This window comes from Rutilus rutilus (assembly GCF_951802725.1).
Source record: "Rutilus rutilus genome assembly, chromosome: 2".
Lineage (NCBI taxonomy): Eukaryota > Metazoa > Chordata > Actinopteri > Cypriniformes > Leuciscidae > Rutilus > Rutilus rutilus.
In genome coordinates, this window is record NC_140210.1 from 29,689,709 (window position 1) to 29,709,342 (window position 19,634).

Here is a 19,634-nt window from a genome sequence, read left to right on the forward strand (position 1 = left end):
CTACAGGTCGGTTTTCGGCCAGATGGTCAAACAGGGGAGTCTGGTAGATCATAGCTTGCAGCTGCCTTTTGCTGATCCAAGGCCAGCTTTGCTTCAATTAATAAAGAAAGGACACTGATCTGGGAGCAGAGCAAATGGTCAACTGTTACTTTTTGATTAATACAAGGGGAAATTAATAACACAATTCCGTGTCAGATGACAAAAAAATGGAAAGGATGAAGCTGGTAAAATATTGTAAATCAATGAGGTTAGAGAAACCGTGATATATTTCACATCTGCCACAGCTGCTGTTGGTAATGCTGGAGAAAATATATACAACAAAAAATATGTTACCTGTATCTGAACAATACCAGTTAAATAAGTATTTATTTTTTATTTTTAAATAAATCTGATAATTACTAATGAAGAATTATTTATTTATCCATTCATTCATTCATTCATTCATTCATTTGTCCATCCATTCATTCATTTTATTTTAAATTTACAGCTTGCCACAATATGCTTTTTAAAGTAAAATTAAATTGGACACTGAATGAACATCAGTCTTTTTCTAGTATGAAGATCTCAACCTGCCTGAAACAAAGCTTTTACTACACCTGAAAAGTATTTGCAAGGATATCATGTATGCACTAGGTCCTTAGGTCATTTCCATGTCAGATGAACTACCACTCAGGGACCACTGGTAACATGTGCTAACCAGGTGGATTGGGTCTACATTGCACACTGTAGATTCAATGTTGAATGGTAGCTACATTTGCTTTCAAAACAGTGTCTGGAAAAACAGGTGCAAGCTTTGATGCCTCCCACTACACCAGAATATTATTAATCCAATACAGGTTGTTGTTAAATTGTGTGCACACCCTTTCATTTTAACACCCTTAAAATCTTAACAAAGCACCTTTGACCTTACAACCTGTAAACATGTTCCGTCCTCATGCCTCCCTGCTATTAAGCTGAATCATGTCTCAGACATAACAAATTTGCAACAAGCTTAAAAGTAACATCTTTATTTTTTAGTACATGGGCACTCATAGAACTTGAAAAAATATATATTAAAGGAGTCATAATGTTGTGTTACCTTGGATACCCAATGCTCTATTATAGTCTTTCAGGCACTTCTAAAAAAGAAAAGTGGAAAAAAAAATAAACACAGAGCTCCTCAGACCCTTATTTCTAAAGGCATTATTGTCTCGCGAGATCTGATGCGATGTTTTGGCTGTCGTGGACGGTCATTATAATAATGCAAATGAGGGGCGCGTTGATTGGTCGTAGAAAAAATACACCATTTCCAGATACATTCTTACAGAAGCCCCACTAACTGAAAGCTATTTTCAAACTGCATGTTTTGCATGAGTTTGGCTAATAATGTTTAGTGGTATATTGTTTTCATACTTGCATTTAAACAGTTTTAGCCACTGAGCATGGACTCCTGTACCGTCACTACTGTAGCTGCTAGTGTAAAACAAAGTGGAAAGATGTGGCTAGCATTCGTAGAGTCGCATTCCCCGTGTTTACCTCGAAGGTAACGTTACATACAATAGCCGCATTAGCAGTTAGCTGCTATTTGTTAACCACAGTAGAGCAATAAAAACACAGTTTTACCTTTTCAATTTCTGGCAAGTCCCTGATGGTTGGGATGGCACCTTTTCCCAAACGGAGCTTCGAGGCCAAGTTCGCCTGATATTGCCCCAAATTTGTAAATGATTCCGGTGTAAAATGTTTAGCGCACACACCTAACGATACGCCACTTGAAAGAGTTGTTGGGACAGCGTCATTAAAAATGAATTTCCTCCACTGTTCCCTGATAGTTTCGTCCGTTTTTGGTAGATAAAACACATTTGCATGTTGTTTGTGGCAGTCAACCACAGAGCATCTCAGGTGTGCACTCGGTTTCTCCATCTTTCGCGAGTCGACTAAACTGAATCTGAGGGGGAGAGGGGGAGAGGGGGAGAGGGGGAGAGGGGGAGAGGGGCGGGCTTCCCGCGGCATAGGTTTGCGGTGTCCATATTTGGTATATCCTCCCCCGTCTTGACGTCAAGAGGGGGAAGAAATCAAAATCTTGTTTTTTCGTGCGCGTGCACGTGGCCTATTTTACAAACCCTGAGGTAAACAAACGCTTCACTTTTAAATATCGGCTTCCCGGCCAGTGTACAATCATTATGCAATCATAACATACATTGATTCTCGTGGAAAAGTGAAATTTCTACATTATGACTCCTTTAAGCCTTTAAATATAATTGTACACTTGCTACAGATATTTTGCTCATCCTTAAACATGTATTTTTATAGTGCACACTCATTTTCCAATAAAAATATGCACATTATGCTACACGCAGCCAGAATTTGTTTTGGAAAGTTGAAGTTGAGTCATGGTGGCTGATTCAGCATAATGTGAGCCTGCTCATGTGCAGTGTGTGAATCGAAGGCGATGGAGGATGAACTCACAAAGTCTGCTCCAGGTGCACTAGTTCATCTGACCGCTGTAGAAGTATATTCAAAGAGCATTCAGCGTGACTGTGGTGTATGACTGGTCTGTGGCAAAGCGTGAGTCCATTTCTCTCTTCTTTAAGTGAGGTCTGTTTTTTTTTGTTTTTTAACCACTCAGTCAGTATAGTTGTTAAAAGATTCTGACATCAGGTTCTTTTACTGTGTTTAGAAGTTATTCTGCCATTAAACGAATGACATGTGGAGGTCACAGAACATTAAATGGAAATAAGTTGAGCATGTTGTTTGAAGAATGTGCTCACTAAGAAACCAGTCACCTTGGAAGACTGTTTTGATTACCTTTTAACAATGCCCTGATTGTGAATTGAATGGAATTTCTCCATTTTCATGTTTTGATAACCTTTATGACTATAAAAACTTAATTTTTTCCTTGTAATGCTTTTACACCAAGACCTATACATACAAGTTTCTTCAAAATGTTGTCTTGAAATCCTTAATGCACAGTAGTCTACTGTGTGACATACTGAAGTAAAAAAATTAAATAAATAAAAAATGAATCGAGTAATCAAGATCAAGTAATTTATTTTATGATTTTTTACATTTTTGAAATAAGTTTTGTGTGCTCACCAAGACTGCATTATTGATACAATTTAAGATAACAGTTTTTAAAAATATATATATATAAAATGCAATTTGTTCCCCAGTTTTCAGCATCATTACTTCAGTCTTAAGTGTCGCATGATCTTTCAGAAATCAGTCGATTTGGTGCTCAAGAAACATGTCTTATTATTATGTTGAAAACAGTTGTTACTATCTGTGGAACCCATGATAAAAAAAAAAAATTGCATCTTTATTGAATACAAAGTTAAAAAGCAATATTTGAACAATAAATATTTGCAACATTGTAAATGTATTTACTGTCAATGTATTTACTGTTAATCTATTTAATATGTCTTGATATGTGAGGATTTGTTCCACATCCCCCAAACAAAGAAAGTTCCTTTCTTGAAGATGATTACATTTTGTTTTCATTCTTCTTTGTTTTCATTCTTCTCTTATCGTGATCACAATCTGTTTATGCTCACCTCTATTTCCATCACTGAAGATGCTATCTGCTTGAAATGACATGATGTGATGCATGGAATCTCCCAAGTGGTCAATAACAGGGGCAGGATCTTGTGACCTCTGCCCTTGCTAGCCCCCCTGCATTTTCTTCTCTAAATGCGGGTGCCTTGTGAACTCAGGGGACTTCATGCATCAGTTTAGAGCATGCGAGCATAGAGTGTGCATCAGTTTAGAGCATAGAGTGTGTGTGTGTGTGTGTGTGTGTGTGTGTGTGTGTGGCATGTAGGGACTAGGATCAGTCTCTAGGAGGGAAATAACAAGGCTTTGAACCTTGTGTAACCTTTACTTATATACAGTAGTCTCAGTCTGAACCTTTAAGGGTCAAAACAGCATGTCATGGAAAAAGAACAGTGGGGGATGCAATAACTTCAAAGCTATCATAAACAACACATAGGACATGTTGTTCGCGTTTGTAGATACTGCCAAGTTTTAGCATATATTTACTGACATTAATACACTACCTTTTGTCTGGACTGTGTGCTTGCGGCAGTTATTCGTCTCATCCAAAACAATACTTTCAGGAACGCGTGTAAAAAGCTCACAGTCGGTCACTCCCACCGAGCCCTGCGTTCTGCGCGCAGACGCATCGACGCGCGCACCAGCGCCATATCTGAGTTTCATTCTCACGTTTCCAACATAACGCGCAGCTTCACAGCTGGAGTCTCCAATGCGCTTCTCAAATACAGCCTTTCTCTAAAATTGTGGGGATTTGTTTATACTGTTTTGACGTTTCTCCGCATCGGACTACAAGTAATTAGTGTCATATTGGATTGAGAAGAAAACCGACAACAAATAAAAACTTTATGAATGAAAATATTTGCAGCTTTTTCATCATCGGTAGAGAATTTGCATCCTGAAGTGAATGGACTATCACATGATTTCTGGAGATGGCATTTTAATGGGTGCTGTGGACCAAAATCATGCCGGGTTGTAGTTGGAATAATCTCCTGTTAACAAAGTTAACATAAGGTTTGCTTTTTTCCTTTCCAGTAGCTCTTGAAAGAAATCGGAGTTTGGTAGCATAGGCTACTACAACAGTCCTCCCTAACTTATTTTAAAACAATAATGCAGTTTTATTATCGTAAGATTGTAGTGACATTTAACAACCAATTGCTTTATTAATTAATTTCTCAGCAAACAAAGTAAAAGATAAATATAGGTCGCCAAGTCTTTATATTTTGCTTCTGGGCGAGCTCCTTGAGCTTGCAGACTTTATATAGGCTATCTTAGAAATCACCCACACACACAATATTCTACAGTATTTTGCTTCAACAATTGCGTTTTTCTGCAGTTTAATGTGGCTGCTGCTGTGAAGCTGAAGATGGGTCGCTTTTATGATCAGGTTTTGATGATGCTGGTGTTAGTAGTACTGCCTGCAGCGGTACGGTGTTGCCCGAGGCCATGTGCGTGCCACCAGCCCGCAGAGGTGCACTGCACGTTCCGCTCCTTATTCACGGTGCCTGCTGGCGTGCCCAGACAGGTGGAGCGGATGAATTTGGGGTAAGATTAACTTTTCTGTGACACGATATTATTATTCTTAGACATTGCTTTCTTTCTCAGCTTTCTGAAATCAGCTTTCGTAATAGAACACTTTAACACATCCATTCCAAAACGGATTTATCTGTAGATTAAGCCTATCATACTCGTAGCATGCTGAAAATTTTATTACTCCTTGCTTTAAAACATGTAAAGGGTTCATCTGTAGGTTAGTGGGAATTTCCCTTGATGATGTCAAATGCCGGGGATATTTCGACCACTTTTCAGGTGACCTACAACTATGCATGATATTTAAGACTCCCAGGAAGGATTTGAGATCATACTTAATTGGGTAAACAGGGGCTAGTTGTTGCAATTTGTGTAGGTTTATATTTAATTGTAGGTTTACATAAATACATACCTTATAGGCTACAAAAGTTACATTTCAACTGATATTACACAAGTGTAAGATCCAGTTCTTTGAATTGTCACAATGCAATATGTGATAATTTTGTTTGTTTTGTAATAAAATAAATAAAAGAAAACAGTAAAAAGATTATTATAAACAAAATTATTTTATTAAGCAACACAAATGTAAACAGGAATGAACAAAACAAACCATTGTTTTAATCAACAAATATTGTATTTAATAAAATTGTATACATTTTAACATAAAATACATTTGATAACTTGCCCTGACCTCAAATGTATGAGAAATGCATACATTTGTCCTGGGAACAAAGTTGAACCATTTGGATATAATTAGCCTATATAGTAGTTGACCATGCCTGAGTATATGTCAGTGTGGTTTTATTGTGTGCTCTCTCTCTCTCTCTCTCTCTCTCTCTCTCTCTCTCTCTCTCTATATATATATATATATATATATATATATATATATATATATATATATATATGATTTGGGAATTTTATTTGGAGAACTTAATTCCCTAAATTATGTGATTTTTAGAAAACTTTGGACTAGGCATTTGGAAACCTTGCAGTTATTGAGATAAAACCTTTTGAAAACTAGCCCTACTCTCCCACATTGAAATTTAGGTTATATTTAGTAAATCTGCAGCATCACAGCATAATTAACCATCTTATTGTCACCTCCTTCTGTACACTCAGGTTTAATACTATAAATAGAATAACTTACAGCTCTTTTGCTGGGTTACGAAAACTGGAGCTTCTTTTAATGCATGGCAATGATGTGCATCAAATTCCTGATGGAACATTCCGTGACCTCATATCCCTTCAGGTACAATTTTTTCCCTTTGAGAAAAAAATATTTCTGTACTTCTTTTGTTGTACTAATGTTTGCATTGATACCTCATATGTATGGAACAACTTTTGCAATAAAATAGCATCAATGAATTCAAATTGAAAATGTAATATAAACAAGTAAATTATATCTAGTTCAATGCCTCTTTCTCCTCAGATGCTGAAACTAAGCTATAATAAACTGAAGGTAATTAGCAGGCAAACCCTTATGGGTCTCTGGAGTCTCACTAGGTTGCACCTGGATCACAACAGACTTGAGTTCATCCACCCTGATGCATTCCAAGGCCTCACATCTCTTCGCCTTCTCCAATTGGAGGGCAACCAACTTCAGCAGCTCCATCCAGCAACCTTCTCCACTTTCTCTATTCATGGACACTTCCCAGTGTCCACCCTGAAGCACTTGTACCTGTCAGATAATATACTGACCACGTTATCACAGAGGATGCTAGCAGGCATGCCCTACCTGGAGAACCTCTCCCTGAATGGTAACCCCTGGACCTGTGACTGTCGTATGAGATGGTTCAAAGAATGGAATAAAAATTCACCAGGTTATTATTATCATGATTGACAATAGTAGTAATATAAATGATCACTTGTGATTATCTTCTCATAATGATAGTTCTGCATAGGATTATATAAAATTGTTTAGAATTATAAGACTACTTTATCTTGATAAATGTCCACTTCTAACACCTCCTTTTTTCTTTCCAGGTGTGCTGAAATGTAAGAAGGACAAAGCCTATCTGGATGGACAGCTATGTCCTATGTGTTTCTCTCCAAAACACCTAAAGAAGAAACAACTACAGGAGTTGGAGAAACCCACTTGCAATAGTCCCATTATCCACACCTCTCACAGAGCAATTTCCCCAGAGGACACTGAAAGTGACATCCTGACGATGGATGAATTTCGTCAACCCCTTGGCAACATTTCCCTGGGCCTATCAGATGAACATGGACATCAAGTAGACCTGGAATGTATTGTCACTGAGCCAGGAGTGCATACAAGTATAGGCTGGGACTATGTTCACCAGTCTCAAATATCAGCAAATGTGACTCTGACGTTAGATTTAAAGTGTGCTATTGACAGGTCCAGTTATGAGAAGTTGTGGAGATTGATTGCATATTATAGTGATGTTCCAGCCCACCTTCGAAGGGAAATTATGCTAAGTAAGGACCCTTACACAAGCTTTAGATATCGGCAAGATGTTGAAAAGGATGCTCTTTACTATACAGGAGTAAAAGCTAACATAGCAGCTGACCCACCCTGGTTAATGCAGTCATCAATGGACCTCCAGCTAAACAGACTTCAGTCGACAAGTAAAAGTGTTCGAATTATTCTGAGCACCCATCTGACTGAAGTTATGGAAAAGGAATATATAAGACAGCAGAGTAGGGGCTGGGTTATAATTGAGTCCAGGAACAACACTAGAACAATGCAGACTGCTGTTGTGGGAAGTCCTGCTAAAATAAACTGTACCATACATGGCTCAGGGAACGAGTCAGTTAAATGGATGCTACCTGATGGCTCTACTTTAAAAACACCTTATAGCAATGTTGATAGAATGCTTTCAGCTTCAAGTGGCGGTGTTCTTGAAATCAAATCTCTGGATCATTCTGATTCAGGAGTGTACTACTGTATTGCACAGGTTTCAGATGATCTTACGATACTCCCTTTTCGCCTGACAGTGGAGGAATCCTCCAGCCCACCTCCTGGAGGTGAAGGAGTAACAGAGCCAGTAACGGGATTCGCAGGTCGACCGTTTTTCCTTCCATGTGTCGCCACTGGATCCCCTGATGCTGATATACACTGGATTCTCCCTGATGGCAGCATTGTTAACAAGTGGATAAACATTTCCAGGATATTTGTGGCTTCAAATGGAACTCTGATTATTCGACACAGTCAGCTTTCAGACAATGGATACTATAAGTGTGTTGCAGGAAACCAGCATGGGATGGACACTTTGGCCACAAAAGTAATAATAACTAGGCCACCAGGTATGCTCCCCTTACGGAAGTACTCCAGTAGCCCTCAACCTGTTGAGGGAGTTTCAACCAAAATAAAAGTCCTTGTGAAAAACGATGTGGAGTCATCTGGGGATAATGAACCTGAAGAGTTTTTAGAGAAAGCACTTCCTACGCAAGTGGATTTTCCCAATCGGCGGAGGGTCCCAAGTATGGGAATAAGGGGAGGTCATCCATCTAGGAATTCCTGGAGACGCCCTGCTACACCAAGGAGGAGAATAGGTACTCCAGTAGTGGACAGGGTTAACACTGTAGAGTCAAAAAGAAGAATTAACATGTCAAACAACCAAATAGACCCAAAGCACTGGGCTAACATTTTGGCAAAAGTTCGCAGTGGTGGAACCAGTTCAAAAACAACTACTCCAAACTATATTCAGACCAGTACACACAAAATACAGGAGTCAGAGGCTGCCTACACAAAGCAATCATTACGATTATCTGCAGAAGGTACAACAACAAGGACACCACTAAAGGAAGTATTGTACTCAGTTACAATGTCACAGATGCCTATTGAGGCTACTGAGTACAACTTGGATATAAGAGCTCTAGATTCTGAGGATGCAAGACATGTTATTTACCAGATAGCAGCTCCTAAAACAGACCCAAATTCAGATACGTTTACAGTTAGCACATATATCACACAACCCACAGTTGGACCACAGATGACCCGTTTTACTGTGAGAGATTCAGAGGTTGCAGATGCAGTTGCAGGGAGCACTTTGTGGAGCACAACATCATATGGAACCTATTTACAGGAAAACCAAAGCCACACAATGGATGTAACTGAAGCAAATCAAAAGTCTGATGGTGAAGATGACGAAGAAAACAGGGTTTTGCAAAACGCTGAGCACGTGGGAGAGGTTTATCAGGAAAGGATGCATCACAGCTTAGTATCAACCACAGCAAAAACCCTCACAGAACCAAGTACAGAAACTGCTGTGTACTCATTTACTGAAATTCTAACTATAATTAAGCTAGGACCACAGACCTTACAAAAGCACATACCTCAAGAGAAACATAATGTCTCAAAAATTCCATTGCTTCTTACTGTGATACCAACCACCAAACCCACTTCAGGACACAAAGCAACATTCACTAATTTACTCAATGCTTCCTCCTCACGTGCTAGGAACTCATCCAGTTTGAGGAGGAGGAACGGTGGAAGACGTAGAAAGCCTAATCGAATTAGAACTAAGACAAACAATTCTAAATCATCCGTATATGTCACAAATGTAACCCCACAGCCCATTTCAGCTTCAATTGCAGAGGTCACAAATGAGTTTTCAGTCGTTACTAAGACAACTGCCTCCTCTCAAACTAAAATAGAAACATCTCCATGGGCCAAAAGTGTAGGAGCCAAGATGAATACTACTGTTCCATTAACTGACAGCCAGCCAGAGTCACTAGGCAAAATGACTCATGAAGAGAACACAGACTCTTTATACAGTGGTAGGAATCACAAAACCCACAAATCCCTATCCCAAGAAAAAGTATCTATGACAAAGGAGAGACACTCATCTCATGCTAAGCCAGCTCAAGAGAAAAACACCACAACAGTACTAGTGTCTCCATCAACATTCAGTAGTTTTGGAAGTGAACAAGAAAAAGCAACTACAGAGAAAGAAAAAAAATCCACCTTGTCTCCCCATATTCCAAATCCTCCTATGAAGGCAGCCATTCATGAGTGGTTTACAAGCACCCATACCCCTACAGCTAAAATGTTTGAAGAGACTCAACAGGAAAACATTACAGCAGACCCCAGCTCAAGCCCAACGTCAGACGACTCTCATGCTCAATTAGAAGAACTTCCAGATGCAAGTCCAGACAAAACAAAGAGCCAATATAACCCCACAGAGACTGAAAAAGTTCTGTCATACAATGAGCTTGAAAGAAGGTTTCCTGTGAGGTCATTTTCTTCATCTTCCCCAAGTACACAGTATGAAATCATCAAAAATAATTCAGAAATCCCATATGGTTCAGCAACAGCAACTGCTACAATTTTTGAGGGGACACAAAAGAGTTCACAGGTTCCAACAGGAAGGCCCAAAAGCTTTCCAGCATTAGTGCTTGCAACAACAAAACCAATTAGGCTTCCAACTGGTAGCATTCACAACAGACACAATTCTGTTTTATCCATGAACCCTTGGTCTTCGTCAGAAAATGCTAATGTCTCTTCAGTTACAAAAGAAAACATAATTGCCACAACAACAACTGCAACAGCCCTGAGGCCTCCTACAGAACATACACATATGCTTTACCCAAATACGCCCACTTCTGTGAACATGCTAGGTGAACCAGACAATACAAATCACATTCCTGATAGTGACAAAGACAGATTTGTAACCCCAGGCCAGGAAAACATTGGTAATATAGAACTTAGCAGAACATACAGTAGGGCAAGACTTCCAGTCACACAATTTCCTTATCAATTAGCCAGTGCCTCTGAGGAGACAGGATCGCAAGAATTAGAGGAAAACATCCACAAAAAGACCACTAAAAAAACACCCACAACTCCACCACTTCACTCAACTTTAACAGTATCTTTACAACAGCAAAAACTTCCTGGCAGGCCAGGTGTTCAGGGTAGAGGAAGCTCTTCTGTGCATTACACCACATCAGGAGGACCTCAACAAAGACCAACGGTAGTGCCTGAGGGTAGAGGCAGACCTCGGATCACCAGCACAGACATTAGATCAGTAACAGCACATGCTGAGACTGATGCCTATTTGCCTTGTGTGGCTGTGGGAAAACCCAGTCCCTTCCTTTCCTGGATTAAAGTATCCACAGGTAGGACAGGTATAATTTTAATTATTTAAATATTACCATAAGATTTTCAAATCTGTACATTGTTGACACATGCATGTAGAAATATATTCTTTTGATGCTATAGCTCTAAAATTATTTTGTCACTTTTTTTTTCCTACAGGAGCTAGTATCACACAGAACAGCAGAGTTCAGAGATTCGAGGTCTCTTCTAATGGTACGCTTATAATTCACAATGTACTTCCTCTGGACAGAGGCCAGTACCTCTGCAGTGTTCAAAACCAGTATGGAGAGGACAAGATTGTAGTTAATTTAGTTGTTCTAGCTGAACACCCTAGAGTTCTGCAGCCTCGCTATAGAGAATACACAGCATACCTTGGAGAAACTGTCGAGTTTGAATGTCAGTCCCAAGGGCATCCCCAGCCTCGGATCACCTGGGTCCTACCTGATAGGAAGATGTTACATTCTAGTGGACCTACTCATGGCACACCTGAGCACATGGTCTCAGTCTTACCTAATGGCTCGCTTTACATGAAATCGGTCAGTCACATGGATCGAGGAATTTATAAATGCATTGCTAGCAATGCTGCAGGTGCTGATACCATATCCGTTCGACTGACTATTGCTTCCTTGCCACCCATCATTCAGCAGCCAAGACATGAGAATGTCAGTCTTCCAGAGGGAAGCACTGCCTACTTGAATTGCACTGCCAGGGGTGCCCCTCCCCCTGCTATTAGCTGGATCACTCCTGATGCCATGCAACTCCGTCCCTCCCAGTTTATTAATGGACGTAACTTGTTTGTATTCCCCAATGGGACACTCTATATTCGTAGTCTTGCTCCGACAGATGCAGGGAGGTATGAATGCTCAGTAACCAATGTGGTTGGCACTGCATGGAGAGCCATTATTTTGACTGTAAAGAAGTCTATAATATACTCAAGAGCCAAGATTACATTCTCATCACCTAAAAAAACAGATGTGGTCTATGGAGGCAAGTTGCACCTGGACTGTATTGCGTCAGGGAATCCAGAACCCAGGATAATTTGGAGGACTCCGTCCAAAAAGCTTGTGGATGCTCACTACAGGTAATGTAAACACTTCACTGAAGTACATCTACTTTGCAGGAAAGTACATACTGAGTTTATACACTTGAGAAAAATGTGCACATGGCTACTGTCTTCCTTTCTTTTTCTTCTCCCTCTGCATTTCTCTTGCTCCTTAAAGCATGCACTTAAACACTATGTTTTCATAAGTTTGCATCCTGTTTTGACTAATGAGACATGTTACCCTTGCCATGCAAATCAAACACTCTTAATGTCACGCTGTGGTGAAAATCAAGTTTTTAATGTTGTTAATAGGTCTATGTGGTGTTTATAATATGCTTTGAGACAAACCATGTGCAAATTCATAAGTCAACACCATTACTGAGTACTGTCTCCTTAAAACTGCAGTGATCTAAAGACAGTTTCAAAAACGCGGTAATCACTAGTGTTTCTTATGTCACAAACTACCTTGTAACCTATCACGTCAATGTGCTGGCAGGCTTTAGCATATCATTAACTATTCTCAGATGCAGTGGAGTCTCAAGAGAAGCCAGGTTATCCCAGTATATTTTTTCTGTTGAAATGGAAAATCGGGTAGAAAAATATTACGATGTCATGATAAACTATATGCCTTTCTCCACTGATGTTCTGAGTTGTTTAAAGCGTTTCTAAGGATACTAATTGTTAAAAGGTAGCTGTCTGACTCTGAGGTGGCGAACGAGAACATGTTTTGTGTAAAATTAGTAACACATTATTAGCTGTTTGATAGAGTTATCAAGCAAAAGGCTAATCATACCGTTATGTGTCCGACGCTGTAAAGACTGATACCATTGTGCAACGTTTACCTCAGTAAGTTGACCGCATATACTAAATGAACCCAGGGTTTTTGAACCAAAAAAGTTTCACAGGAAAAAAACTTATAAAGTATGTAAATATGTCATTTTGGTGATCAAAGATGAGTTTTAAAGGGACTATGTGTAGATTTTTAGGTATTTTATTATCTAAAATCAATATTTTTATTAATAAATATGCCCTCAATGATGTACAAATACCTATGCCAATGATCAGACTAATCCTCGTAAACGAAGAATTTATTATCTTTATATACATGGGACGGGTAGGTCCACGGAGGCTTCCATGTAGTTCCGCCATCTTGAAAAACTATAATAGCAGAGAGGGACAAAAAGTACTAGGCCAACGCGTTTCCACAACGCGTTTTCGTTCAGAACCAGCGTCACGTGACTGAAGCCAGCAGAAGCGGAGGAGCAGAGCAGTGAGAGGCGCTTGTCACTGCCCCAGCAAGTTTAAAAGGATGCACTGCACGGTTATTTATACACCGTTCATTCATACATATGCTGAGTCACAGGATGAGTCCTCGTCATCGAAAAGGTCCAAAATAGACCGTAAAAGGAAACGTGACCGGAGATTACAAAAACAAGGGTTAATGTCGGGATAGCTAATGCAGGAGAAAGCTTTCAAAAGAGACCCTGAAGTTGCCTGCTTTCTTCTCGACAGGCAAGTCAATGTTACGGTCTTAATTGCAAGCTTTTTTTTCATTGCTTGGTTGTGTACTTTATTATATAGGCAGCAGAACATTTATAGTTAAAAGTTAAACAGGCTCTTTGATGAATAGCAGCTATTGAGTAAAGTAACGTTAGAGAAGGCTCTGATGATGATGATATCTAACAATGCACGTACTTCAAAAAATATAACGAGTAAAGAAGGCATTACTACTAATTACCATAGTTAATGTTTTTCACAGTCAGTAATTCATACTGTAACATTCTTTTTTTTCGTTGTTTCAAGTTTCAGTTTGTTTTAAATAACAAACCTGTTCACCCGAAGGAAAACTCAAAGTGCTATTATAAGACATCCTGTCATAGCTTTTTGGTACATAACGGCTACCGTAGATGCAACGCGCATTTGAAAAAGTGAGGCGCTGGAGAGCATTATTCGTTTGAATGCAAAATACAATTTCATCACTAGATGGGAGAAATTCCTACACACAGTCCCTTTAAGGGATACAATTATTTACTACAGGGGCACTTTAACTGCTCCTCTAAAAAGAGGGGCTCATCTGGTTTTGAAATCTCAAACATCAAGAGTGCAACATTCTAAATAGAAAGCAAAAATCTTCTGTTAGTAACATTTTACATTAAACTGGTTGAATCACACATCTTCAGTAATAATGCTTTTTTCATTTTTTTTGTATATTTCAGTTACGATCAAATGATCAAGGTCTCTGCCAACGGTACTCTATCCATCATCTCTGTGACAGAAAAAGATAACGGTGAATACCTCTGTGTTGCTCGCAACAAAATCGGGGATGATTTTGTGCCCTTTAAGGTCAACGTCCTGGCAAAACCTGCTAAAATTGAGCAGAAGACAAAGTCTGATAGGAAGGTGATGTATGGAGGTAACCTAAAAGTTGACTGTGTGGCCTCTGGACTACCTGATCCTAAAATCCAGTGGGCATTGCCTGATGGCACCATGATCAACAGTGTCATGAAATCTGAACGTAATGTTGGCAGTCGAAGTCGCAGGTATGTTGTCTTTGACAATGGAACCCTCTTCTTCAATGAAGTAGGGATGCATGAAGAGGGCGACTATACATGTTATGCTGAGAACCAGGTTGGAAAAGATGAGATGAAAGTGCATGTCGAAGTAGTTGCAGATGTTCCTATGATTGCAAATAAGACACATGATGTCATCAGGGTCCTCTATGGAGAATCCGTCTCTCTGCAGTGCAGTGCCAAGGGTGAGCCAACACCTCTTATATTGTGGTTCTCACCCACTAATAGAGCCATCACTTCAGCTTCAGACAAATATTTTATACACAACAATGGGACTCTAATCATTCAGAAAGTTCAGAGATTCGATGGTGGGAACTATATATGTCTTGCCAGGAACAGTGCAGGACAGGATCGCAAAGTGACCAGAGTGGAAATTCTTGTCTCTCCACCTGCTATTAATGGCCTCATAGGCACCACAAACTCAATGAAAGTGTCTAGTGTGAGAGATCAACGGAAACTCATTGACTGTGAAACTACTGGTACACCTGTTCCCCGTGTCATGTGGGTTCTTCCAGAGAATGTTGTACTCCCTGCACCATATTATGGCAGTCGAATGACAGTACATCGCAATGGCACTTTGGATATCCGTTCAGTGAGAATGACCGATTCAGGCCAGTTAGCCTGTGTTGCTCGTAATGAGGGAGGTGAAACAAAACTCATTGTTCAGCTTGACGTAACAGATATTTCGGAGAAGCCGAAACTTAAGAGTCCTAAAATGGAGTCCCTCTTATTGACCGTGGGAAGGACCATTAACCTAAGCTGTTCAGTTGAGGGGTCACCAACCCCACAGCTGACGTGGATCCTTCTAAATGGCTCCCCACTATTGAGTGGTGCACAATTCAGTAAATTCCTTCACAAGTCTGATGGGACTTTGGTCATCAGTAACCCTGCTCTCTCAGAGGCAGGCACATATCGTTGTTTGGGACGCAATGCAGCTGGGCTGGTAGAAAGAACTGTTACATTAATTCCAGGGCACAAGCCAGAAATCAATAACAGGTATAACTCACCTGTTAGTATCATAAATGGGCAAAGTTTACTGCTGCACTGCTTGTCAAACACTGACTCTGTCCGCCTCACCTGGACTCTGCCAAGCGGGATAGTCTTAAACCGACCTCAAAGAGCAGGTCGTTATGCTATTCTTGCCAATGGAACCCTCTCCATCCAGCAGGCCTCTGTCCATGACAGGGGCTCATATACCTGCAGGGCCTCAAATGAATATGGAAGCTCCCTGATAACTGTTCCAGTCATCATCATTACATATCCACCCCGTATCACTAATGGCCCAGCTCCTGCTACCTATGCTAAAAGAGGAGTGGCGGTACAACTTAACTGTGTGGCCACTGGAATCCCCAAATCAGAAATCGCATGGGAGACACCAGACCGAACACGGCTTGTTGTCAGCCCCCAACCACGGCTAATTGGGAACAAGTACCTCCATCCTCAGGGTTCCTTAATCATCCAGAATCCTACAACAAGAGATGCTGGACTGTACAGATGCACAGCCAGAAATGTGGTAGGGGTTGACTCAAAAGGTACATACCTTTATGTATACTAAGAAACACAGGACATCTACTCTTCATATGCCCAAGGAACTGCGACATTGAGCTTTAACACAGCTTGATAGCAATAGAATTTGTCAATGTGAAATATGTAGAATGGAATCAGCCCAATGCAAGAAAAAAAAAAAAAAAAACATTATATTTTGTCAATGATGTGAGCTTTACTTTAAAGTTTGCAAGTAAATCTTTGCAGAATGTAAAAAAAAGGTACTATTCTTCAAAAGCTTGGGATTCATGTAATATAACCAACCTACTGATATTACAAGGCATCTTTCTACTTTTAATGTTTGACAATGACAGTTTATGTCTAAATGTATAGATAAAAAAGATATATATTTGTAGCCATGAAGAAAAATATAAATTATATATTCTGACTTTATGGAAGCCAATAATGCAGAATATTTCACAAATCAGGGATAACATTATTTTAATAATGCTTAAAAAAAAAAAAAATCTAATTATTCAAAACTTTCAAATGTAAACAAGATGCTCACAACACATTTTTGAACGACTTGACATTTTAGAAAATTTAATTTTCACAGTATTACAATCACAGATTGTTGAGACACAAGAATTACTAGCAAATGAAATACAAAGTTGCCTACAATAGCTTTTTCATATGATAATTTGCATTTACATTGCTCTATTTGAAAAATGTCATACTTGTCCACTTGTAACACTTATAAATTATTTGTCCTTTAAAAACTAATGTATTTCTATTTTGCATATTTTTTAATAAAGATGACTTTTAATAAATAACCAAAGTTTCATGTCAGCACTTGAGCAACATGATGGTATTGACAAGACAGAAATAAGACAGATGGGAGCACTCTCTCCTCTGCAAATGCCCTTTTCACAAGATGTAAAATAAGTCTCTGATGTCCCCAGAGTGTGTATGTGAAGTTTTAGCTCAAAATACCCCACAGATATTTTTATATAGCCTGTTGTCACTTTTTGAGGCTGAGCAAAAACGCACCGTTTTTGTGTCTGTCCCTTTAAATGCAAATGAGCTGCTGGCACAGAGGGTGGAGCTTCAAGAGCTTGTGTTCTTTTACCTCACGCAGACATGCACTGGAAATTTCAAAAACCTTTAGGCTTTTATGTTCAAACCAAAGTCAGAAAGATGGAGAGACTCAAGAAGAAGTGACAACGAGTAGACAACATTTCTGAGTGGTTAGTTGGTGAATTTATGTAGCTTATGTGTAGTTATCTTCTAGTCATTGATTAGCATATTCTGTCTTGATAATCTATAAATCGCGTTCCCGGGGGTGGGTTTATGTAAATTTTAGGGTTAGTGATGTCACTAACCCGGGAGGAATGTCGTGTAGTCCCTACCAGCCTTTTGTTGTAGTCAGGGCCGGCCCGAGGCATAAGCGAACTAAGTGGCTGCTTGGGGCCCCCTCGCCACCAGGGGGCCCCCAAGCGGTCTTTTTTTTTTTTTTTTTACATATTAATTAACTTAAACAAGTGACAAAAATTAATGAATGGATTAATAATTCAAGACAAGAAAATTCCGATTTCATGGTCAATATACCTGCCTACAACTGCTGCTGTGTCTGCCAGTGTTTGAGTCATATGAATAACCTCGCGTGCATAGACAATTTGTGCGCAAAGTCACGGTAATGTTAAGCCATGTCACAAAAATTTGATTTGATCAATGATTTATCCTTTAAGATTAATGATATTCAGAACAGAACAAGAATAAAAAAATAACTATAAATAAGCCAAAACGAAATAATTTAAAGCGAAAGTGAAAGCGGCGTTGGGCTCACGTATCTCTCTCATTAGAATCAAAATGTTTCAACATTCGCGATGGATTTGGATGGCAAACTATTCTTTATTATAGGCTTCTTTGTACTTCACCCACGTTCTAATATCGAGGGAAAAAATCAATCTCTTCACATGCGCAAAAATGTGCTTGAAATCCAATATCGAGGGAAAAAATCATTCTCTTCACATGCGCAAAAATGTGCTTGAAAACATCACAGTGGAGCGGTGCTTAGGCTACGCAGCGCTGAATGGTAAGAATTGTAGGCTACTACTGACCATTTAAACAGAGCAGTGTAATTTTTATATTTTAGGTTGACTATTTAATTATTATATTTTATTACGGCTATAACGAACAGGCTGCGATGTCATTGCAATGCTGGAATATGTTGGAATGTGTGTGTGTGTGTGTGTGTGTGTGTGTGTGTGTGTGTGTGTGTGTGTGTGTGAGAGAGTGAGGCGTGGGCACGATCGAACAGTGGAAACATAAAAACATACTCCGTCATGTTCATACAAGACAACATTCAAACTGCAAAGTGTTGCAAAACGTTGGAAGATATTTTGCAAATATTTTTTTTTATATGTTTTGTGACAGTTTGTTTTCAGAAGTTTCAAAGAGATAGTAAAAGAGTAAAGAAAAAGTTAAAACATTTTTATTTAAGTATCTATTTTTTATTATTTATTTTTTATTAATACATAACCTCATTGTATTAATTTATAATGTAACATTATAGAGTGACATTGTGTCAATAATCGTCAAGCACAGGAGGGAGGGGGCCCCCAAATCAAATTCTGCTTAGGGCCCCCAAAAGGCTCGGGCCGGCACTGGTTGTAGTCCTTAAAAAGCAATTTCTTTAAAAGAAAATATCTCCCTTTGCTTTGAACTTTGAGCGTTGTAACTTTGCAAATGTTGTTTATGCTCAGACAGCAACATTACACACTAAGTTAGAAAAGTGAAATCATTTTCAACCACCCCTTTAATAAACATTCTCTAACCAGTAAATGAGAGCAATTCATGAAAATAGGGATTTTGGAAACTATCATGTAATTGAGGTTTTCTCAGACATGATGAAAGCACAGACTAAACTGAACCTTCTTCTGCTTTATGGTTTTTAGATTTCAACAACATACATATTCTGAGCAGCTAGTCACTAAATGTTCTGTAAATATTTTCTCTAAGAGTGGGAGAACATTACTATAAGACCGAAAACATCTTTACATCTGCAACACTATGTGGTACATCTTTGTTTGTTCCCCTGCACAGCTTTAAATCGATAAATTCATGCTTATGTCCTACTACAGCAGAACTATTGAAGTATTTTAGAAAAATATTTGTGAAATATGTTTAAGAAGCAGAAAAACAAACTATGTATTGATCCCTACAACACAAACCATGCAAAGTGAAAGAGCTCAGATAATCCATATTGAACTCCATTATGACTACACTAACCCCTGGTTCCACAGGCTTAAGTCTAGTCCCAGACTAAAATGCATGTTTGAGCTGTTTTTACTGAAAGCGAAAATTTGTCACTGTCATTGTTTTGTTGTATTATAATGTTTTATTTTATTTTCTAAGGCAC

At 39.1% G+C, this 19,634-nt stretch overlaps 1 protein-coding gene across 1 annotated transcript; it reads left to right on the plus strand.

Moving 5' to 3' along the window:
* The first annotated feature begins 4,189 nt into the window (after nt 1-4,189).
* mxra5a (matrix-remodelling associated 5a) lies at nt 4,190-17,033 on the plus strand. The gene is made up of 7 exons (XM_084402020.1): nt 4,190-4,539; nt 4,862-5,070; nt 6,175-6,304; nt 6,485-6,875; nt 7,039-11,136; nt 11,276-12,197; nt 14,375-17,033. The coding sequence occupies exons 2-7, from the start codon at nt 4,892-4,894 to the stop codon at nt 16,281-16,283; spliced, it is 7,629 nt and encodes a 2,542-aa protein (XP_084258146.1). The 5' UTR covers nt 4,190-4,539; nt 4,862-4,891; the 3' UTR covers nt 16,284-17,033.
* The last annotated feature ends 2,601 nt before the right edge of the window (nt 17,034-19,634 follow it).

What these genes read in the sequence shown, in the direction of transcription:
- mxra5a (XM_084402020.1), top strand. Translation starts at nt 4,892, where the DNA reads ATGGGTCGCTTTTATGATCAGGTTTTGATGATGCTGGTGTTAGTAGTA. An exon ending in GTGACCTCATATCCCTTCAG is followed by an intron (nt 6,305 to 6,484) that starts GTACAATTTTTT and finishes CTTTCTCCTCAG; the next exon opens with ATGCTGAAACTAAGCTATAA. An exon ending in CTGGATTAAAGTATCCACAG is followed by an intron (nt 11,137 to 11,275) that starts GTAGGACAGGTA and finishes TTTTTCCTACAG; the next exon opens with GAGCTAGTATCACACAGAAC.